Source organism: Lissotriton helveticus, chromosome 7, assembly GCF_964261635.1.
Source record: "Lissotriton helveticus chromosome 7, aLisHel1.1, whole genome shotgun sequence".
Classification (NCBI taxonomy): Eukaryota; Metazoa; Chordata; class Amphibia; order Caudata; family Salamandridae; genus Lissotriton; species Lissotriton helveticus.
The window spans coordinates 1852044277-1852068799 of NC_136068.1; the positions used below are offsets into that span (position 1 = coordinate 1852044277).

The 24523-nt window shown below is 48.0% G+C and overlaps 1 protein-coding gene across 4 annotated transcripts in view; it reads left to right on the forward strand.

Annotated features, from left to right (window-relative positions):
• LOC144770833 (C-type lectin domain family 2 member B-like) overlaps positions 1 to 24523 on the forward strand; it is a 356826-nt gene that overhangs the window by 26296 nt on the left and 306007 nt on the right. For 3 of the 4 annotated variants that reach the window (XM_078655611.1, XM_078655613.1, XM_078655610.1), the window contains exon 3: positions 22208 to 22297. The exons of the other annotated variant lie outside the window; for it this stretch is intronic. In XM_078655611.1, coding sequence (XP_078511737.1) covers positions 22208 to 22297 — 90 coding nt within the window. The remainder of the gene's footprint in view (positions 1 to 22207; positions 22298 to 24523) is intronic. 4 annotated transcript variants of the gene reach the window in all.

A 24523-nucleotide genomic window follows, 5' to 3' on the forward strand; every position in this document is an offset into this window, starting at 1 on the left:
CCCCTCCCTCGTATGCCTCTGCATACAATGCAACAAGATGTGGTGTCAGTGTATCGGTGAACTGCTGGTAGAACTCGCCTGGAAGGCCATCAGGCCCGGGCGTCTTTACCGGGTGCCAGCGCTGCTATGCCGTCCCTGACTTCCTGCTCAGTGATCAGGCCCCTCAGGTCATATTATGCATCTGCCTCCAACGTGCAGAGCTGCACAGGAGCCAGGAAGTGTTGTATATCCGACAAGGGGGCCGCAGTCGGGGCCTCCTACAAGCACTCTGACGCAGGGTCCCGTTTTACCATATGAAAATATTCAGGCCTATCTAGCTTTGATAAGGCCCCACCAGTCAGCATGCATAGTGGTGTTAAGTTGACCATACTGTCTCAGTTGTTCTTTTAATGTAGTAAGCCCAGAATGCCTCTCTGCTGAAATACAAGTTATTTCTTCTGCGACACACAAGAAGCTCCGGCTCTGTCTTTTTGTAAATAAGTCACCCAAACCGCCACTCTCTGCACTCGTGCTGCCCATTTCTTAGCACACCTACCAGGGGGTGGCTAAAACTGCAAACCGCAAGAACAGGGAACTAGGAGGAACAGCGCGTGATACCTGATGGTGGGGGCTGCTGCTCTCTTTCAATTTAATATATTTTTGCTTGCATTAAAGTAATAATGACGTGCACATGGCGTGAGACGATCACCTGTAACTTTCTACTGTTCCGTCTATTTTTAGAAGTGACGTATATCGGTTTTGAGTTGTGGTCAGGAAGATCTTCATTTACCAATATAAAAGAGCTGCCCAACTGGCCATTGCTCGGACCACCATTGCATTGTGTTTGAGAGCCACGGCTGTTTGGGTGTTGACCATGAAATGCATTTTTGTCCTTGCATTATTGTAATGCATATCCTTCTCATTGCATTTATTAAGGAATATATTTCTCTCATAGCATCTATCAAGAAAAGTATTTTGGTTCTTGCATGTATTTTGACAATTGTCTCTCTGCGTATATTATCATGAAATGTATTTCTCTATGATTTTAAGTCTCATTGCAATTATGTGTCTTCTGCTCTCTAAGACAATCTTGACACTGTTGCATATGTTTAATATAATCACAAATGTTTGTCCTCTTGCTCCTGTATTGCTAATGTTCTAAAAGCATACCATTATATGCCTTTGTTATATTTCTAACATGTGTCCTCTGCCATTTTGCATTATAAAGTGGTTTCTTTACACTTCTTGTTGAAGTGGTTTCAGTGTAATAAAGCACAACATTCCATGATTCAATTCCTGTCTCTCACACTTGTGTTTTCTCATATTATGTAGAAGCACCCCCTCAAATTAAGCCGCCCTGGTCCAGTGCCCTGAGACCATAACATTTCACCCTCCAACAACTCATAATACTTTAAGAGTCATTAATGGTATCAGGGTTGTGCACTACGTCACCTGAGTCTTGGCCAAGCCGCAGGTTTAATTAGTCATGCTAACAGTTGACCCTTCCTCCATTTGCACTTTATCTAGATAATCCTTATAACTGTAACGCCACAGTCTGCCCAGCCCTTCGTTATACCGTGCCCGTACTTCTTGTAGGGACATCTAAGTCGTGTCGTCTATACCCTGCAAATTATCCAGTCTGCGGATAGTCCCCTCCAAGTCCAGAAGTTCCTGGTTAATCTCCCTGTGTGCCCCACATGCCTGAACCAAGCAATGGCCCTGTACCACCATTTTAAATGCATCCCACTACACCTGTTAAAAGGAGGCAGATTTGGTATTGATAGTATGCCTCGACCAGTGCTACCAATGAGGCCCGGAAAGGGACATCGTCAAGCAATAACGGGTTCAACTTCCATGTAGGGATTGGGGGCGCCGACCCAGTGGTTGGTGTAGCATGAGTAATGGGCTGTGGTACGCATCAGAGACACTGTGTCGGACACAGAACCATTGAAGGCCGGGAAACAGAGAAGTACTCCGTATCTCCTGCATGCTGCAGTCGCCAGGTGTCTACTAAGCTCAAGTGGAACATCCAGTTCTGGAACCCCGATGCAGTACGATGTGGTGGTTCACCTGTAGGGGAGGGTGTGAACGATCAATGGCAATATCCGCCTCACAGTTAAAGTCGCCTCCCAATATAAGAGAACCCGTTAAACATTGGGCCAGGGAAGCGGAGAAAGACTCCAGGAAGACGACTTTGTCCTGGTTGGGAGCATAAACATTGCCTAGAGTCACCTCCAGCCCCGCCAATCATCCCGTAAGCAGAGCGAAGGGGACCCCAGACTTCACCCAGATCAAGACTCCCCTGGTGAAAGCCGAGAACATGGTCGTGAAAATCTGACACTGTCAGCTCTTCTGCAACCTCCCGGCCTCTTCCTTGTTAAGGTGTGTCTCTTAGAGGAATGGTATATGCACATCCCCGTGCAGCAGGTACGAGTATATGTTATGATGTTTGGCTATTGTTCCCATACCACAGATGTTTCACGTGAGCAACCTCACAGTGGTAGATGTACCTGCCATTTCCACAGGAACCCTCCCCACAACAACATAAGGGGGATCCCTCCCCTGCCCGCCTCCCATACGTGCACCACCACCACCCTCTGCAAACAACCAAACAAAAAATATCAACCAAAGAACCCCCATCTTGAACACATCCCCAAGCACAGGATAGCCTGACAACGGTCAGTCGCCCTAACAGTGTGTGGAAGAGAACCTTTAGGGAGGGCTTACTCCAGTAGGGTACTCAAGGGGGGTGGACAGTGAGAGCAGAAGGAAACATAGGGTTGACGCACAAGCCACCTGGAGCTCGCTTGCCTCACAAGATCATGTCAGCTCGATACCGGAGTAGGCTGCCACCAGTTCAGCAACACCCCAAGGGTTCAAACCTGCCCAAAGCCTAAGCATCCTCAGATAATTTCATCTCCTGTGTTTGGAGTCACCACCGAAATCTTCACACTGTCACTGCGGGATGTGTCAGAATCAATGTACCCAGTGGCCTTCGACGACTGAGCCTCCGCCTCAGGGGTGAGGCTCCTGCCCCGCATAAGCGCCGCAACCACCTGCGGAGCTTCAGCCCTCTCCTTTTCAGTTTGCGATGAGGTTAGTCTCTTAGGAGCTTCCGTCCGGGAGCGTCGTCAGGAACGCTTCCCAAGCTCTGCCGTTTTCCTAAACTCAGCTTTAGGGCTCGCAGGTTGTGAGGCCCCAGCCTTATAGGCCTCAATCCAGTCCCAGGCCTCACCCGGGCTTCCACAAAGTGTGTGCTGCCTTCCAACAAAATCCGCAACCAGAGTGGGAACATCAGAGAATACTGGAGGCCCTCCTCCCTTAGCGCCTTCTTGACCTCCAGAAATGAGGCCCGCTTCCGGTGCACATCCCAGGTATAGTCCGGGAAGAGGGAAACCTTACTGTTTTTACTGCGTTGGGGCTCTACGCACGTGCCCTCTGCAAGAGGAGGTTCCTGTTCCTGAAATTAAGCAAGCGGGCCACCACTGTCTGTGGGAAACGCCCTGGCACCGGGGGCCTGGCCATTACCCTCTGGGCCCTTTCAAGGGTGTAGAAGGGTGACAGACCCTCAGGTGCCACCACGTCCCTCAGCTACTGTATCAAGTAGGACACCATGTTGTTGCCCTCAATTCCCCTCCGGCAGGCACAGTATCCCATCCTTGTTCCATCCATTGCGTCCCTCCGAGAACACCCATCCTGTCTGTGAGGGCTCCCATCTGCTGCTCCAGGGCCTTTTGGGTGGGGGTGATCTTGGAAATGCTGGACTCTGGTTCCTTCACCCTCTCAGAGAGCTTCTTGTGTTCTTCTCGCAGGAGGCCAAGCCCTACCACCACCGTGCTGATGTCCTGATGGAGGGTAGCCTTCTTGTCCGCTATAGCCTCCAGTTGCTGCTATATTGGATCTTCCGGAGCAGTCTGCGATTGCTCCTGGGTACTATCTTCCGGGTCTTGTGTGGTTCCGGCTTGCCTGCCTCGAGATTTGCCCATGGCCCCAAATAGCCCCTCGACTGCTGGACCGCACTTGGGAGGAAGTTCAATCCAACAACCGGCATCGCGACTCCTCCACTTTCACCAAGGCTCAGGTCCACCACACTCAGAAGGGCCTCAACACTCCCGCTGCAATAGTCACTCCGCTGTAGGGCCCACCAGTTTGTGTGTTCCTGTGTCAAACTCGGCGGGCGAGTCTCTGAACGGGCCTATTCCTGCACCAATATGCGGGATCGATCCCAAACACCTCCAGGTGACAAAGTGCCCACTGCTGCTTACTGCACAGTCTGGGGTGCCACTACTCTCGCCAGGGAGGTCCACCTCTCTCCGGGGTAACGCCCGTTGTGATGCACAGGCAGGAGGCCCACCACACCCTAGGGCGCGAATAGGCGATCTGGGTGGGCCCGGGCAGTCCTCGATGGGTCACCATCAAGGCCCGTCAATGGGGCCCCGCAGGTCACAGGCCTACTTCCAGGGGGAACACCTCACCCCCAGGCCACATACACTCACCAGTAGGCTGTTCTCTCCCCCCAGTTCTTAGGCACCTGTGGGATTCCCAGCTCACCTCCACGATGTCGTCTCAGCCCTGCGTGGCCAGCAGGGGCAACGGGTGCTCTTCCGCTAAAGGGGTACCAATGGCAGGATCCACGCACTATACCACGAGCCCCGATGACGGCCCGTCACTTGCACCGACTCCCAGCGTCCATGCAGGTCAGACTGGGCGCTCGACCAGGCGTCCACGGCCTCTCGCTCGTCACACCAGCCTCAGCCACCACTGGTCAGACCTTGTTGGGTTGATTCCAGGTAGCAGTAAAGCCCAGGCAGCTCTCTGGCCCATAGGGAGCCACAGCCCCCACAGCATCCCACTCGCTCACGTCCCAGGGCCCTGACAGTGGCTTCTAAGCTCCACAACCACATTGAGGGTCCTCATTTCCTGCAGTCACGGTGTGTGCTACCTCCTTCGTTAGGGCCAATGGTGTCGCGCACAGACCAGAACCACGAGCCCCGACCGGGCTCTTCTCTTCCGGTGACCGCAGCACGCTCGCCTCTCCACGGCAGCGCAATTGCCCCTGCTGCGCATCGCCGGTCCTCCACTGTCTCTCACTGCGGGACTCAGGCTGCCATTCGCAGGCCTACGCACAGGGCTCAAACTTCATAGAGGCTTGGGCTCTACTCTGCCCCGACCACCTCCAGCCTGCCAACTTGCCCCTGTCCTGCGCCAGCGGCCGCTGGGAGACCCGACTCAACACAGCCGCCCAGAAAGCCACCCAAGCACTAAGACCAGCCCCCGGCATCCCAGCAAGGCCAGGACGGATTTAAGGCACTCCCCAGTCTTCAGCGTCCAGGAAATATGCTGATAAGTATTGGGACGGCACGGAGCTACGAGCTCAGGCGTCCGCCATTCTCGGCTCCTTGGCCACACCCCCCAAAGGTTCTGTCATCTTGGTTGTAGGTAGAGAGGGGCACTCTGACTGTTTGGACTACGGCACAAAGGAATGGGTGCATAAGTACATATGGATGCCCCTGGGAATTATTTCCTATTGGTTAAGTAAGGGCCACGAGTCACTCTTAACCACAGACTAGTGTGAGGCACAAGTCTGGAGCCCATGGACACCATCTCTCACTACTGCACCTGTAGAAGACAGAAGAAGGTCGGCACCTGTTGAGAACTTTGAGAGCTGAAAGCCTGAACCTTCTCCCATATGTACCCAAGGCAATTAACTAAACTCCAAGGATCCGTTAGCTTTCTTCCTGTTAAGCTAGAAGGATTCAGCAAGCTGCTAGAAACCATTTTCTTGAAGAGTCCAACTGACCAGTTCCAACTTGACCTGCCCTAGATCCTGCTGATGGATCCAGCTGGGTTGAGGCATAAATCCCAAGTGCTGTTCTTGATTCCCTCTGCTGTGTCAAAGTGTACTGCTGATACCATCCTGAGAAGCCTGGAACTTTTGGCTTCAAAGACTTGAGGACTGGGACAAACCTGGTAAATCAATCTGACAAAGGCAGAGTGCCACCAGTCAACATATTCAGGTGACTCTCGCTCAGAGCTACCCTGTAGTAGCAGCAAATCTGTTTTAGCAGGACATCACCGAAAAGGTATCAAGTCTGGTGAAGCCTTGTTCGGCAACATCTTAGAAGCTTGCCCTGCTAAAAAAATCTGAGCTCCCAAAAAGTAACTAAGTCTTAATATAGAAATCTTCATCGGGCAGAGACGCCAAATGTATCCCTTGGGCAAGGGACATTCAATGGGTGCCAAATTGTAATTTTTCTTCCTCTGAGCTTCTGCCAAAGTGAACGACTACACCATGACCTCATCCCAAGGCTATCCAGCATCATGGAGAACCATTACCTTCTGCCTCCCCGTTGCTAATAATATTGAAGGGCACCATTCTAATTTCCAGTTCCTTTGGCATTTTCTAGGGATTTTGTAATCTCTATATTGCAGTGTCCCAATATTCTTACTTATCTCCAAAGTTAGACGCCCCATATGATTTGGAAAATCTTATGGCTTGTAATGTCATGCAGGATTTCCGGGGATAATGACAAGTCCCAGACCTCTTACGAACAAGACCTATAGGTTATCATGCAGGGGGTGATTTTTAGTTGGGTGTTTAATGAGGGATTTTCTTGGAAGAAACTCCCCACCAAACTAACAATGGTGCTTTATTCTCGTTCATGCACACAGGTGTGTGTTTTTGATCGAATGATAGTATGTTTACTTGTAGCATTAGGAGTAGAATCAAATACAAAGTTCCTTTTCATGGTTTTCCTTAATACCTGAGATTTTGTTTGATGAAATACCTTAGAGTATACAGGATAGGGTGGTTTTACTATGCGTGGTACTGGTCTTCTTATTTCTATTTTTAAATCATTTTCTCTTGAGTTTTCTCCTGTCTCAGAACATGTGTTAGAACATTACATTTGAAGTATTAAGCATGAAGCAACGCTCAATATCAATAGACTTGAAGCTCACTCTGCCGAAGTTGCAATTTTTGTCAAATGCATTTACACTTAGTGATTGGCTTGTATATCCCCAGGTTGGCAAATTTTAAATACATCTACATTTAAAAAAATCTACTGTAAGCCTGTGGTGGATGAGGTTTCCTTAGTGGTAAGTACGTAAGATTAAAGGCTTTTATAAGCTTTGGCCCCACCCTACATTCCTGGTAGTGCATCGATATTGGCCAATGCGCACCGTATTACAGTGCTTACAATTCTCAGGGTAAGACGAGGAGACGGTTTGTTCGCTCATCTGACTCCCAGACTATGGCACTACTTGCCGACCAGACTGAGTCAAATAGACTTAGAACTCTCTTTCAGAAAGTCTCTGAAAACCTCTTTGTGAACTAGCCTTCTCTCAGCCCTTGATGCAGATATGATGGGCGTTGTGTTGGTTTCTAGCACTGGGAAGCCTCTGGTTAGCCTCTGGGTAGCCATGCACTCTCAACAGAATAGAATGAATAGAAAGGTGAAGAAGCCTCTCCCTCTGTCCTGGTACTAGGTAGAAGAATTTCAAGCTTTCATAAATGACAATTTCAGATGAATTACGGGCACAGAGGTGTGCATTAACCCACCCAGGGTTATTAACGTTAGAAGAAGATTAAGCCAGACTAATAATACGTGCCCTGTATTTGATTTTCTTATATAATATCATTTGAATAGGTGGTATAGATGATATAACAAGTTGAAATTCAGAGCTGAGTGTAGAGAACTGATGATCTCCTATGTGTTGTAGGTGCAGATCAGAAGCAGTAGACCATATAATTGTGGAAAGAAATGATTGGATTTACTGGGACTTTTGCTGCAAAGAAAGAGACCAATATGGAGGCTAAGAGGATTGTAATGGAACTGTTCTAAATTGATTAGTTAAATGTGTTTTGTTTTAATTGTCAGAATTCTGGACAATGTAGTGTTTTAAATGATATTAAAGGATACTGATAATATGTCAGTAAAGAATATGAAGCATAATCTTTGCCTCTGTGTCCTTAATAGAACTGAAACTTTCTTTTACATTAGCTAGGACATATTTTCTATTTTGGAGTCCATAATACCAACCGAGCAGTGACTAAGGCTACCATTGCCAGAAAGGGTTCATCCTGTATCACCTTGCTACACTGTTTATGGGGGCAAATGCCAGCCAGGTGCCCAAGCACAATCCATCAGAGCTAAGGGGGTATTCAGTGGCATTTTCGAGTCAAACATGACAAGCAGCTCCTTGAATTAACATACACACATTCTACCAATATTATGTTCTTGAGGCTTGTTCCCAATGTGATGATAAGTTTGCCCAGCAAATTTTAACCTTTTTGTCTAGAACAAAGTTTCCTGATTTTCCCCTTGTCCGCCCTTTTATTCACATTTTTTGTGTACCCAACCCATATAGGAGAGAACAGGAAAGAGCCAGAACATAAGTTAAACAATAGGTTAAAGTTACCTTATGGTGATTCAGTTGCTCCGTGTTCGAAGGATATTGCATAATAACTCCCACTTAACAGAGCACATAGCTTTCAGCAAAAATACACACCTGACCTTCCACTCATAACAAGCACATACATGCAAAGTTCTGCTGTATTGGCTTTTAAAGGAGTTTCAGATCTTGCAATTAGATAAGAGGTGCCCTCAAAGAAGATAATGGGAAAGAGTCTGCGGTCTGGGTACGTGTCACCGTAAGTATAACAATATCCTTTTTCATTGCCTTTCACAAGTATGAATACCAACTATTTTGTGCTTTGTAAAGAATCTGAAATGTCACCTAAGAGGTTTGGATTTTTGTGGCTGGCACTCAAATGTCATAACAAGTGTTTTGAAGTTTGTAGGCTGCTTAATGGTATTGCTACTATATATGTATTGGTCTGATGTAGAGTGCAAACTCCAAATTTAGAGATGTCCGCATCCCTAGAGGCCATCTCTTTACATTGGCAGCAACCACAGTCATCACAGTTCCTGTGAATGCATTGAAAGTGTGCTGTATTGCAAAGCCTTCATGACAAAGAAATAGGTACACTTCCAATTTCTGTCTTGATTAAAAAAATTTTTAAAAAATGTATGTTTTTAAAAATAAAGCAATGACCTCCCTTGGCAGAAATGCATCGAAAGTCAATAGGTAATAACAGTTACTCTATACTTCTGTGTTACCCTAAGTCTCCCAATACAAATGGTACCTCACTTGTGTGGGTAGGCCTAGTGTCCGCGACAGGAAACGGCCCAAAACGCAATGTGAACACACCACATTTTCACAGTGAAAACTGACCCTTTTTTTGCAAAGTGCCTAGCTGTAGATTTTGAACCCTAGCTCTGCCGGCACCTAGAGAAACTTAGCAAACCTATACATTTTTCAAAACTAGGCACCCAGGGGAATCCAGGATGGGGTGACTTGTCTGGCTCTCACCAGGTTCTGTTACCCAGCAACCCTTGCAAACCTCAACATTTGTTAAAAAAACACATTTTCCTCACATTTCTGTGGTGCAAAGTTATGGAATCTGTGTGGATCCACAAAATTCCACCCATCCCACATTTCCCAAAAGACTTCCGAGAACAATAATACCTCACTTGTTTGGGTGGGTCAAGGACCTGCAACAGGCAAGAGCCCAAAACATATTGAGGCTCCCCCGGGTGTCTAGTTTTCAGAAATGTGTGGGTTGAGTAGTTTTCCCTAGATGGCCTCTAAGGCCTGGGTCAAAACCATGTTGTTTTGTGATAAGTAATTTTGATGTCTCCTCAATACGTTTTGGGCCCTTCCCTGTCGCAGGTACTTGACCCACCCACGCGAGTAAGGGATCATATTTATCGGGAGACCTGGGGGAACGCTGGGTGGTAGGAAATGTGCTGATCCACATATATTTCAGAACAGAAATTTGAGAAAAAAGTGATTTGTTTCAGCTAAATTTGAGGTATGCAGGGCATTCTGGGTAGGAAAACGTTGGAGGATACACGCAAGCCATACCTCGCTGGACTCCCCGGGGAGTCTAGTTTTCAGACATGTGTGGGTTTGGTAGTTCCCCAGGATGGCCGCCGAGCCCTGGGCCAAAAACCCAGGTGATACCCCTTGCAAAACCAGGTTATTTTGTGATAGGTAATTGTGATGTCTCCTGACCACGCTTTGGGCCTTTGCCTGTCGCGGGTACTTGACCCACCCTCGTGAGTGAGGTATCATTTTTATCGGGAGATATGGGTGGTAAAAAATTTGTGGATCCACGTAGATTCTAGAACTTTCCCACACAGAAATTTGAGAAAAAAGTGTTTTTTTCATCTAAATTTGAGGTTTGCAGGGCATTCTGGGTAGGAAAACGTTGGGTTATCCATGCAAGCCATACCTCGCTGGACTCCCCTGGGTGTCTAATTTTCAGAAATGTGTGGGTTTATTTGGTTTCCCAAGATGTCCGCCGAGCCCGGGGCCAAACCCCCCCACAAATCACCTTGCAGGGGCATTGGCATGCCCATCTTGGGCTACCCCCACCCCTAAATTCATTGGTGGGAAAAAACGTGTTGTCTAGTGGGCTTTCTGCCCCCCCCCACCCAGGGGAATGACTGTAATTGTGTGTGGGGTATTGGCAGCCCCATCCCAAATTTGCATTTAAAACAAAATCCCTGGTTTCTAGTGGGCTTTCTGCCCCCCTCTTCCCCAGGGAGCAGGTTGTGGGCTACTGCCCTGGGGGGCAGAAAAACTACTTTTGCGGCTTTTGGTGGGGGCATTAGCATGCCCATATTGGGCAGCCCCTACCCCTAACTATAATCAACAAAACTAAATCCCTGGTATCTAGTGGGCTTTTTGCCCTCGGGGGGGCAGAAACACTGTCATTTTGCTGTGGAGGGTTTGGGGTATTGACATGCCCATATTCAGAACCCCACCCCCCTATTAAACAGTAAAAAAAATCCCTGCTATCTAGTGGGCTCTTTACCCCTTGAATTGGGCCCCAAACAAATGGGGGAGCAAAGGACCTTGCTCAAGGGGCTGCTCCCCCCTCCCTGGTGCCTAGTGGGGGGGATCCCTGCTTGGTGACTGCCCTCCTGTGTTCTGCTGTAGGCGTGCACTGTGTACACCCTGCATTTAATAGCAGCATAACTAACAACCCAATCTGAAAATAAATCTGCTTCTTTAGTACTGCATTCGTAAATTTTCTGCTTGCCATTCCATGATTCCCTGTTAGCAGCAGCTACTCTGAGTCACTACTGGGGAGGCAGTGCGCTGCTCCACACTTCATGATTCCCTGTAAGCATCTGCTGGTCTGTGGCACATGGTGCGCTACTAACACATAGAAGTGTCCTCCATTGCAAGCATCCGACGAGTTTGGGCAGCGACAGTGAAAGCGCGCATGGCGGGCTACTAACACTGAAGTGGTCGCGATTGCTGGTGTCCCGCGAGTGTGGGGGTGGGGAGGGCAGCCACAGTGATGGCAAGCAAAGCGCGCTACTAACACATAGAAGGGGCCGCCATTGATGGCACCGCTAGTCCTGTGTACATAAATGAAATAGTTCTCCAAAAAGCGAATGAAAGCGCCCGAGTTAGGACACAGTAATAGGTCCAGTACTCATGCGAGGCAATAAAAGAAGACGGAGGTACTAAGGAGGGACTAACAAGTCTAATAAACAATCAGAAGCCAGCATTTACAAAGGACAATGACATAAGCCAATTACAAATGTGGGGGGGACTTCAATTACATACTCCAATACAACGTGGCTCGCAGTGCATGCGCTGCCCGTGCTCAGCCTAAAAATTGATTATATTTTTATTAACAACTAGACACCGAAATGATATATCCAATGTAGGGAACCAGAGATATGAATTTTTAAGAATAAACACTTTCTAGTGCTTAAAAACATAGTTCCACTTTGGGACATCTGGTCGCGCTTGACTGGGACAAAGTCACAGTTTGAGGAGGACAGGGATGGAGACTTGGTCAGACACACTAAGTGGAAGTCCTTGGTCAAAAATTTACCTTCACACTTAGTTGTTTCTGTGGAGCTTTTTACCCTTGAGGTCGAGCAAGGCACTTTGTCATGCCGGATTCATTGTGGGTTCGCTAGCTTGAATTTCCTGAGAATCCTTGAAGTCTGGAGCTCTGGAGCTTTTAGCGGGATGAACCTGAAATCAAGTTGAAGTTAGCTGGCTTCTCTCTCAACGTTGTGTCGGTCACCTTATGGAGCTTTTTCCAAAAGTTGCTTCAAACTTCTCCAAACATCTGGAATTTCTTCCTGAAGACCCTTTTGAGTGTACAAAGTTTCAAAATCCAAGGGTATTGATCTACTAGATAGTCCTTGAGAGGTCTGGACTACAATTACCACAATGCACCTGGCCAAACTCTTATAAGTCCACTGGACGCACTCCAGGATGGGCTCTGTTAACCTGTAGCTTGTATGGAGGCCAGTCCTTGTAAATTGTAAATTGATACTTGTATAGCGCACTACTCACCCGCAAGGGTCTCAAGGCGCTTGTACGAATACCGCTGTGGAACCCATCCTGGCTTTCCTGTGAGGTGTCCACTCCTGGGCACCCCCAAGGTGGAGGCCAGGCATCCTTAGCGTTGTGGGGGCCATTGTGGAGATTAAGCAAGGTATTGCCCAGAGTTGCAGAGTGAGACTCCATGATTGGAATAGGCACAGCGGCGAGAATTATCAGGTCCGTGGAAATTTGAGCCCAAGACCCGCCGAGGCGGGGAATTGAACCCTGGTCCCGGGCTAGACCTCTGTATCAGGGTCTGCCGCTCTAACCATTGAGCCACACTTCTCCTTGGACTTCAAGATTCAGGCAAAGTCCTTCTGGTGCTGATTCTCATAATGTGCAGCAGTTGTAGTCCTGGTGAGTGCTGTCCTCTTAGTGCAGACCTGGGAGTCAGCAGGGCAGTCCTTCGAGTCTCTTCAGGCAAAAGATCTAAGGAGCTATGCAGGTTTCCCATATTTAATCATGGTTTCTGGGTGTCACCCAGGGGGCAGCCTTGATCAATGGGATGCAGGCTGCCACCCTGTATGATCACTTCCTATAAAGTGTGGCATATTCCTATCCCAGAGAGCATCATTCTTTCAAAATCCAACGTGAAGGAATTCTCTCCAGAAGAGCTGGATCAAGCTAACACAATCTGCTGGTATGGCTAATTTGCCTAATTTGCCTAATCGCTCCCTTTACAAACCTCTTTCAAATATAATTTCAGGGTCTCCTTTGTGGATAACAAACCCGAATGTGGGGGTGGGCCTGTGCTGTCCTACAGTAACATTTTCCCCTTGAAGACCAGTTGGCTATCCTCTCACCCACTTCCTGCTATCTGCTGTGCAGCTTGTACTTCTCTGCCCACCGGAACTTATTGTGTCCTCTGACAGGACACTGCACAGCTTATCAGGCAGCACTGGCACAACTTGGGAGCAGGCTGGCCAGTCAGGAGGGAGCAGCTGGAAAGCTGGACTTTGGCTCACAGAAAAGAAACTATATTAACTTTTACCCTGTAATAGTTATTGCAAACCCAACCGTGGCAAGTTGCTCGGTTTATCCCAACTAGATTAATTTGATACCTTGGAAGTATATTTTTACATGGCTTCAACCAATATTTATAGTTAAATAAAATATTACAATGTTAGCCTATAGAGCCATTCCCTACTATGGAGAAAACAAAATCTGCAGTTTTTTCCCCTGACTAGGGCTTATAAAACATCTTATAATGTCCCTACCCCTAGGGCATCTAGGAGGGGTGACTTAAATGAAAAATATAAGGGGCCTCATTTATGAAAAGTGACTCATCGCTGCGTGAAAAGAGCGATGCGTCACTTTTCACTGCGCCCTCCTTGCGACACCAATGATCCGTCATTTACAGTACGACGCATCATGGTGCAAGGAGTTACAGATACGTCAGTATTTCTTACGTATCTGTATGGCGCAAAAGTGACGCATTGCTGGAGTGTGTCACAAAAGTGACGCAACTCCAGAAATGTGTCCTGCCCCATGTGAAAGGGCCTGCGTCAGTCAGAAATTGACGCATTTGTGTCCTAGAAGTGGCGCAGCGAAATCGTATAGATTTCACTGCGTCACTTCCATGACCCTTTCTTGCGGCAAAACACCCCCCTTGCATACGTTATACCTGGCGCAGGTATAATGTAGGGCAGGGGTTTACGAAGTGACGCATCTACCTAGATGCATCGCTTTGTAAATATGGCGCAACAAGGTGCTTTTTATACGCCACTGGTGCACCGGCAACGTAAAAGTGACGTACAGCCTCATAAATGAGACCCAAGGTAGTTTGAGAATTTGGAAGTACCACACTCTGTTGGACGGAGTTTTGTTGCTGCGACGATTCTTGATGCTATTGTCGCCGATCGCGACTATTACATTGCGATCTTGGTTCTCTTGCCTTATTGGGCCTTGTTTGAGAAGCTGTATATTGATGAACTGTACCTGTCATTTGCACAGTTTGTAGATTGGAATTGAACCCCGAGCAACACATAGACGGTATCGCCTTTGGACCTCATATCAGTGGGTCGAGTGTTATACTCTGTGATTAGCCGTGACATATCTGGACGGCCTCCATTTAGTTATTTGAATCCGACTTCACGTAGCACGTAGACGGAATCGTGTCTTGACCTCATATCGGTGGGTCGAGTGTTATACTCTGGGATTAGCCGTGACTTATAACTGGATGGCCTCCATATCGTTTAATTATTCTGCCGGACAATTTTATTCCCACTTTATGCAGCGCTTTTCCCATATCCTCCTCTACCTATGGAGGTACTTCGAATCTCTCATATAGCTCCCTGAAGAAGTCCTGCACTGGGACGAAACGCGTCGGCTGTACTGTGTCTTTTTCTACGTAATGGAATAAAGGGATTAAACTGAGGAACCTTTCCCTCGTTGCTTACTGGATTTGGACTTTATATTCGCTCCTACTGAACTGTATGTTGTGGTGTGGTGCACCCGTGCTTTTGGGTTTAGAATTTGCATATAATTCAATTTTAAAGACCGTCTCCAATGCAAGGATGCCTTTACAGCAGGCAAAACAGCAGTGTACACGCTAATGCAGGAAATCTACTGGGCCTCTGAACCAACCCTGCCCTATTATATACTGTGACTTAAAGGTAGTTTGAATCCTAGCCCTATTATCTAATATGACTTATAGGGTCTGTCAGTGTCAATTGTTATTAGACCATATACCTTTACAGCACAGCACAGCACTGGTCCTGGGTCTGGTAAGCAGAGCCCAGGGCAGTTTGGGTCAGTTACCACCAGTACCAGGCAAAAAATGGGGGTGTTGCGGGCAAAGAGATGACTTTCTCACAGTTTGCATCAAGCTTGTAACCTTCTGCAATTAGTTTTTCAAATTGTGAACGGGCTCCTCTGAGTTTAAGTTGAGTCTAACAAATAACTGTGTATCGTCCGTGTAGGTGTAACACCAGCTCTTAATTGAATTTATCAACTGGGTCAGCAAAGTGACATATATATTAAACAGACTTGCACTCACAAACTAGCCTTGTGGGTCCCCCCAAAAATTCAGTTTGGGAGTAGATCTAAGCTTAAATTGTTTCATGATCTTCGACTTGTCTTGCAGAAATTGGAAGCCATTTAAGCACTATACCATCTGCGCCAATTTCTTTAATCTGAGTGAAAAGTGAGATGATGTTAAACGCAGCTGAAAGGTCTAAGAGGCTCAGAGGCTGACACCATTTGCATCTACAGTCTGTCTGATGTCATCTGTCACCCTGACCAAAACCGTTTCTTTACTGGAACCTTTTCAGAACCCAAATTGTACGGGGTGAAATAAACCACTGTATTCTGTAAAGTTAATCAGCTGTCTATTAACTAAGGTTTCAGTCAATTTGGCATAGGTAAGTAACAATAGTATTAGCTGATAGTTAGATAAAACCTTGGGATCTAGAGATGTTTTTTAAGCAGAGGGGTGAGCATGGTGTCTTTCCTCTGATTCGGAACGCATCCTGAAATAATAGAGAGGAATTAAAAAGCATAGTTTTAATTGTTAGATTAGGACTAAATCATTAGGAGAGGAGGAAGAGGTTGAACTCTGTCTTATATCTGTGTATTAAAAAAAGTAACTCATGGTATAACTTACATCATTTATTCTTTTATTTCTTGAACTCCAAAATTAGTAGCAGGGCACACATTTTTCTCCTCTGCGGGCGTACAGATTTCAACCAAGGGTATATAAATATATTATTAATTCCAATAAATAGACAGTGGGAATGGCGACCAGCTGACAAGGCACATTCGCAAGAAGGAGACAGTCCTTAAACACATTAATGTTAAGGGACTGATACTTTGATAAAGCCAATGTGCCATAAATAACTTACACATACCAGCTACCACAAACTTGTGGAATTACATAACTAAAGGAATGGATAATGTAACACCTACTATTTCCAGGATAGATACATTTTTCAGTAATGGTGAAAAATGAAAAATATTCTAAAACAAAAAGAATATTGAAAAGCTTATATATAACATAAAGCTTCTTTATATAAGTATACGTAATTCATTATCCCACTCTTGCTTCCCTTGCGCTCCTTACCTTTTTTCCTGCCTCCTATATTTCCCTGCTGCCTATGCTAGCTTCCAGCCCAGCCAACTGCTCTCTGCTCTGATCCCCTTTCCAGGACCTCCTTAATGGTGGCCACAGTACAGCCGAGAGCAGCTGGCATGGCTTTGGTTTGCCGATGGCAAGGTTTTCTGCGCCTTCCCAGTCATGGGAACCCTGGTTCTCTACACTCCCAGCTACCTCTCTGCCACCCTCTGTGCTCTCCACCCCGGCTGTTGCTCACTGCACTGCTGCTGTGCAGTACAAGACAACACCAAATGGGCATTCTCTTGTGGCACCTGCTGGTTCTCATGCAATTTCCCACATACACGTTCATGACTCCAGCGCCATTCAGACCCAACACCTGACTCTCTCACACCTACTGCCAGTCCTATCACCCTGCAGTCTCATGCATGCTCCTCAACACCCGCTCTCTCCCCTAACACGCCACAGAGGTTTGGGGCCTGCTGCATGACTATACACCGGACCTGCTGTTTCTAACTGCGCATAGCCTTCCAACATGGCTAGACAGACAATACAAGCCTGGTAGCAAAATCATCACTGTCTTCAAATACAGCATAAGCTGCACCACTTCCTTGAACACAATTCCCTGAGACGGTGGTTAAGGTATGCTGGGCTGGTGTTGTGGAGTGCCTTGTGTGCATGGGTGAGGAGTTTGAAGGTTATCCTTTTGTTGATGGGGAGTCAGTGCACGTCTCTTAATTGGGGTGTGATATGGCTGCGGCGGAGGATGTCGAGGATCAGGCGTGCAGAGGCGTTCTGGATGGGTTGGAGCCGTTTGAGGAGGCTAGCCTGGGCTCCGGTGTAGAGGGCGTTTCCGTAGTCCAGTCTACTGCTGACGATGGCCTGGGTGACCGTCCTTCTTGTTTCAGTGGGGATCCACTTGAAGATCCTGCGAAGCAGGAGGAGGAGACGGCATTGACCTGCTTCATCATGGAGAGGGTGGAGTCGAGGTTGACCCCTAGGTTGCGAGCATGGTCGGTGGGTGTAGGGGGTGCTCCTAGTGCAGTAGGCCACCAGGAGTCGTCCGAGGCCGAGCGAGTGGGTCCGAGGATGAGGACCTCCGTCTTGTCCGAGTTCAGCTTCAGTTGGCTGTTTCTCATCCAGTCGGCGACGGCCTTCATTCCTTTGTGGATGTTGGTTTTGGCGGTGAGGGGGTCTTTGGTGAGCTTTGGTGAGGGAGAGGATCAGCTGGGTGTCGTCGACGTAGGATATGATGTTGAGGTCATGTCGTTGTGCGACGCGGGCGAGCAGTGCCATGTAGACGTTGAATAACGTTGGGCTGAGGGATGAGCCTTAAGGTACGTCGCAGATGATCTTGGTGGCTTTGGAGCGGAAGAGGGGGAGGCGTACGCTTTGTGTTCTGCCAGAGAGGAAGGAGGTGGTCCAGTCTAGGGCCTTCCCTCAGATTCCGGCGTCGTAGAGGTGTTTTCGTACTGTGTGGTGGCATACCATATCGAAGGCGGCTGACAGGTCCATGAGGATGAGGGCCACGGTTTCTCCGTTGTCAAGCAGGGTCCTGATGTCGTCGGTGGCAGTGAAGAGGGCCCTTTCGGTGCTGTGGTTGCTGCGGAACCCGTACTGGGATGGTTCCATGATGCTGTTCTACTCGAGGAAGCTGGCTACATGTTTGTTGACGGCCTTTTCGATGACCTTCGCCGGGAGCAAGGAGATGGGTCAGAAGTTCTTGAGGTCCTTGGGGTGTGCCTTGGGTTTCTTGAGTAAGGCATTGATCTCTGCGTGCTTCCAGCTCTCCGGGTAGGTTGCTGTCTCAAAGGAGATGTTGATGGTTTTCCAGCGATGGGGTGCGATGAGGCTGCTGGCTTTGTTGAAGATGTGGCGTGGGCAGGGGTCTTCCTGGGATCTGGAGTGGATGGTGTTCATGATCTTGATGGTGTTGTCGTCATTGATGTTGTTCCAGGCAAGCAGGCGGTTGGTGTGGGTGGTGGTCGAGGCAGCGGGGGTATCGGCGGTTGCCAGGGTGGTGACGGCGTTGAAGCTGTCGTAGATGTCTGCGATCTTGTGATGGAAGAAGGTGGCCAGCGAGTCGCACAGGTCTTGGGATGGTGGGATGTCGTTGGTGTTGGAGCTGGGGTTGGAGAGTTCCTTTACGATGTTGAATAGCTCTTTGCTGGTCTGTGCATTGTTGTCTAGGCGGTCTTTGAAGTAGGTCTTTTTGCCCGATCTGATGAGGTGGTGGTGTCTGCGGGTGGCGTTCTTGTGGGCTGTGTGGCTTTCCGGTGTTTGTTCATGGATCCAGTTTTTTTCGAGTTTTCGGGAGGTACGCTTGGAGGCCTGGAGGTCTTCAGTGAACCAACTGGTTCTCTTGCTGTTGTGGGTGCTGGGGGGCTTCTTGAACAGGGGGCTTCTTGAGCGGGGCGAGCGTGTTGGCGCAGTCATCGATCCATTGTCTGAGGCTGCGGCGTCGGGGTCGATCCGGTCTGCGGGTGGGTTCTTGGTGAGGGTGGTGGTTAGCTGGTATTCATTGACTTTTCTCCAGGAACGGCGAGGCATCTGCTGGTTGCAGTGGTGTGTGGGGTTTTCTGGAAGGTGAAGTGGATGCAGCGGTGGTCGGTCCAGTGGAGTTCGGTCGTGTGGTTGAAGAGGATGTGGGATGTGGGAGCTTGCTGAGAAGATGGGGTCCAGTGTGTTGCCAGCGGAGTGGGTGGGTGTTGGCAAGGTTGTCGATGAGGTTGGAAGAGTTGGGATCGTTGTTGTTCTCGAGGTGGAAGTTCAGGTTCCCGAGGAGGAAGTAGTCCATGGAGGCGAGGGCGTGTGTGCTGATGAAGTCGGCGAAGGTATCGTTGAACTGCGGTTGGGGTCCGGGGGGTCTGTAGACGAGGGTACCTCTGAGGGTGGTGTTGAGGTCGGTGTGAATCTGGAAGTGCAGGTGTTTGGCGGTGCTGAGGGTGTCGTTGGCGTTTGTTGAGACTTTGAGAGTGTTCCTGTGGACGATGGCAATTCCCCCTCCTACTCCGTTGGTACGGTCCTTGCGGGTGATATTGTAGCCTTCCGGGATGGCTATGGCGTTGTAGGGGTGCAAAGGAGGGGTTCAGCTAGGTGTGTTGAGAAGGATGCATCAGAGGAAGTTGGGTTCTTCGGTAGGTGGGTTGGTGGGCCGGATGCTGGTGAAGCTGCAATCTCGGCAGGAAAAGGTTCCTTGGGTGCGCTTCAGGACGGCCAGGCAGCAGGTGCGTGATCGTCCGGTGTTGAGTGCGTGTAGGGTGCGGGAGTCGTAGCAGAGGCGGGCGTCGTGGTGTTCACGGGGGCCGGGGGCCTGGCACTGGGCGCGGTCCAGGCGAGGACGGGCCGGCCATCATATAAGGGGTTTTGGGAGGGAGGAGCAGCTGGAAGGCGGTAGCAGGGAGGCGAATGGGAGTGCGGGTAGCTGGGCCGCAGGGAGGCAGCTGCGGGAAGGGATGGGGATTAACCGGAGGTAACGGGGGTAGGGGCACCACAAAACGTATGCAAAAAGAATAGGCAAGAATGGCACAATACAGTACAGACGATCTAAGCAGAACAGTGGTAGCAAAATGAAAAAATGCAGCACAATGCGGTTACCGGGTCAACACGGGGGAGCAGCGTGAGCAGAGGAATGCGAGCAGGGGGGTTGGGGTGCGGCAAACTCACAGCGGCAACAGCTGATACAGAGGCAGGTACACACAGGCGGAGCTGTGCAGCGAGGGGAGCGGCCTAACCTGCAAGCAGGGTCGAGGGTAAACTTCAACTGGTTCACTGCCTACACTGATACTCTGGCTCCCCTCAAACACAAAATCCAGGTCCCAGTTCAGCTGATACACAGAGCAACACAGAGCAACTCAGGATGATGAAGCACCACTGGAGTATGAGCCAAGACCACGTGTACAGGAACACCTTTAAATCTGCCTTTAGATGCTACCACAAGCACATCTGGATTGCCAAATGCTGTGCGCTTGCAAGCTGCATTGACTCCAGCACCAACAGCAGCAAAGAGATCTTTGTCATTATGAAATATTTCTCCACCTCAGCAGCCTCCTCCAACAACATCATTCCTTCAAAGGGCCTCTGGAACTTCTCCCCCCAGCCAGATCTGACAGACTTCCCTACACAACTATATGTCTTTAGCCAAGGAAACTAAATTGACCACATGACCCACTGTCTCTGCAGACGAAATCGGCTCCACCATGAAGTCCATCTATTCCAGGGCCCCTATGGATCCCTGCGACCACGCATTTACCAAAAGGATCACATCAGTGCAGCACTGACTCTGATCCTGAACACCTCATTTGCATCTGCCACCTTCACAAACACTTGGAAACATGCTGCAGTATTCTCCCTGCTCAAGAAACCTTCTGCAAACCCAACAATGATCACCAACTTCCAGACCCGCCTCTGTGCTTTCGCACTAGACCAAAATCCTGGAAAAACGTAATACATGCTTCACCAGCCATCTCCATAACCATCAATTCCTCATCTATCTCTAGACACAACAGCCTGAATTCAGCACTTATCAACACTACAGATGACATCTGGATGATTCTGGACAGAGGAGACACAGCTGCTTTCATCCTCCTGGAATTCTCTGTTGCATTAAATATGCCATTCCACCCCATCCTCATCTGATGAATGTATGAGACTGGAATCCAAGGACCAGCTCTTAGTTTCTTCCTGACTTTAAAGATACAGTCCGTCGGCTAGGCCTCCTCCTCTTTTAACACATGCACCCTCATCTGCGGAGCACCACAAGGATCCTCACTGAGCCCAACCCTCTTCTATGCGTACATGAATCCACTCACAAGCATCTTCTGCACCCACATCAATATCCTACCCTATGCCAATGACACTCAACCTCTTGTACTAGATACCCAAAACAACTGAACTAAATTTGCCGTCTGTATGACCTAAGTTGCTGATTGGATGTAGACCAACAGTCTCAAACTTAACACCAAAAAGACTGAAGTTTTGATCTTCAAGAAACACCCATCACCATGTGACTCCACCTGATTTCAGACAAACCCATGCCCAAGTCTCTGAAATCATCATTGACAGCCAACTCAACATCTCTGCCCAAGTCAACGTCGTCTGAGTTTCATGCTTCCACACCCTGAAGATGCTGAAAAAAATCTTCAAATGGCTCCCAACCAGCACCCATGTTACCAACACACATGCCTTTGTCACAAGCAAGCTGGACTACGAGAATACTCTCTAAACCAGATCGAGCAAACCACTCACCAGATGCCTTCAAACAATTCAGATTGCCCCGTCCACACAGCAGGCATATGACACCACACCTCGGAGAGTTCCACTGAATCCCTAAATACAGATTAAGCTAGTTCAAACTCCTCAACATCACCTTTCATTTCACAACACCAGCATTGGCATTCAGTTATTTCCTCTTACATCTTTCCTAAAAGCTCGAATAAACTGCTGTTACACATAAGATACGTCTCTTTAGTTTTTGCATTCTGCTAGAAGCTGAACACTTGGATCTTCAATAACCTACCTAGCCTCAGGCAAGGCACTTGCAGAACCAGGATGCCCTGCTGTGTGATAGTGCACTCTACAACTACACCTAACAAATCACAATGATTTGAATGTAGTCTAACAACTGCAAATCAGTTTATTCTGTTTTTTTTTTTAACCCTACCATATAATTCTGAATTTGTGTTAATGATGGATGGAATTCATTTATGTAATCTGGCGGTGTTAAAATATTTAATGTTTTCCATTTTTCAGTTTGGTGTGGAAGTATTGAATACCTGCGATGGACAATTCTGGGTCTCAGCATGCTAGTGATCTGTCTTATTTGGGCTATTGTTCTTGTAGGTAAGAAGTATCAGTGATCTATTAGACTGTAAATAAAGATTTGTAATGTGAACTATACTAGGCAATGAAACATCTCTCCGCACACTATCAGGCCACTCCCCAGTGATCCTGACCATGCAAATCCCAGGAGTGGGAGGGTTTGAGCAGCAGTGGCAACTTCCAGCAGTGGCACTGCATGACGCAGTGTTTAAAGATGGGGGTAGTAGTGTTATTTGAGTTAAATGAAGGGTCCGTATCATCACAGGCCATCTTGTTGGAGGCTTTAAAGCATACATGAGAGGATATGCATCGCCAAAAGTTCAGGGATATTGGGAGACCTCCGACGGACACTGTCCATGGTGGAGGGTGAGTTACTAACAATAGACTGTGATAAAGCCACCAGAGGGGCCTCAGACTATCTTATAAAGTGGGCTACCCTGATGGCTGAATATCAGGAGGCGGCGGAATGAGAGGCTTACTTCTTGGGTAAGTATGCAAAGGCCCAGAAATACAGAGAGGGGGAGAGACCAGGACATACGTTAGCTCGGCTTCTACAAACACCACAGGGTCAATCTTACATATCTCGGTTGCAGGGGCCTGACGAAACATGTGGTGGACACGATAGGGGTTCAGCAGGAATTGCTGCAATACTACACTGATATGTACTCAACAAAGCAAACGAGAGACACTATTACTAGCTATATGGAAGAGGTATTAATGGTTTGGCTCACGTCTGCGCAACAACTCTTAAGTGAGCCTTTCACTGCTGAAAAGCTAATGCAGGCTATAGATGCAATGGATGGCTCCAAGGCCCCGGCCTGGATGGGTTGACTGGAGCCTTTTATAAGACTTATAAGAACCTACTAACACCACATCTCCTGGAGGTATAAGCAGAAGCACTGGTAGGGAGACTTCTCCGTCCTTCACCCTGTGAAGCAGTCATAGTATTGCTTCTGAAACCTGGAAAGGACCTAATTTGCTGTGGTTCATATAGGCCGCTATCATTGGTAAACTTTGATACTAAGCTACTTGCAAAGATGGTGGCAACCTATCTCGCAATACTAATGGGGCAGATGATTTCGCCTGAGCAGTCTGAGTTTGACCCACATAGATACATCGCACTGAATCTCCGGACAAGGTTTTCAGTCCTCCGTAGGATAGCACCAGCAGTCCCGGCCTTGGTGGCGTTATTAGACGCTGAAAAGGCCTTTGACTCCTTGAAATAGCCCTTTTTACAAACTGTGTTGCACAAATTGGGTTTCCCAATGGGCTTCATATCCCTCATAACATTACTATATACACAGCTAACCACAGGCATCAGAGTCAACGGCACGATAACAGAACTGTTTTCTATTTCTCGCGGCACTCAGCAGGGCTGCCGACTGTTACCACACCTTTTCATTATAGCGATGGATTCCCTGGTGAGGCAATTGCACAAAAACTACCTTCAGCGAGAGTTACAATTTAAAACTGGCCCCTTACTAATAACATTATACATGGGTGACATCACACTGTCTGTCAGTTATCCCGCCAACAATTTAGCGCAGTTGTTGTACTAGATCGCGCATTTTGGGACTATGTCTGGGCTAAATATCACTGGCAAAAATCTGAGGTGTTCCCACTTACGGAGGTCAGAGACCGCACTTGTGGAGAATTTCCACTGACATGGTGTGAGTAGAACACATGATATCTGGGGATCACCTTGCACAGGAACAAAGAGCAGATACTCTGGCTCAACTATGGGCAAGTAATGGAGAAAACTTAGTACCAAAATAGACAGGTGGATTAAACTCCCACTTTTTATGGCTGTCTGGATAGCCATTATTAAAATGCAAGTCCTACCACAGTTGCTCTATTTATTTAATAACATCCCTATTCCCCTAATGAATAATTTGTTTGCCCTGGTGCATTCACAATTGACGCATCTCTTCTGGGATGGATGGCAGCCACTTATTGGCTGGAGTACACTGGTTCTTCCATATGAAAGAGGAGGATTTGGTGTTCCGAATATACAGCTATACTATTTAGTCGCGCAATGTAGCTAAGAAAGGTACTGGTATTATCCAGACGCACGTATACCTTATTCCAAGCCTGAGATAGACCTGGAGAGCCCGGTGCCATTGCAAGCCCTGTTGCCAGCAGGTTTTTACGCAAGATAAAACTGATATCCAAACTGTGTCCACCAGCTGCTGGGCCTGGAAGAGATTGATCAAGATGACATGGGGCACAGTACTGTATTCACCTACA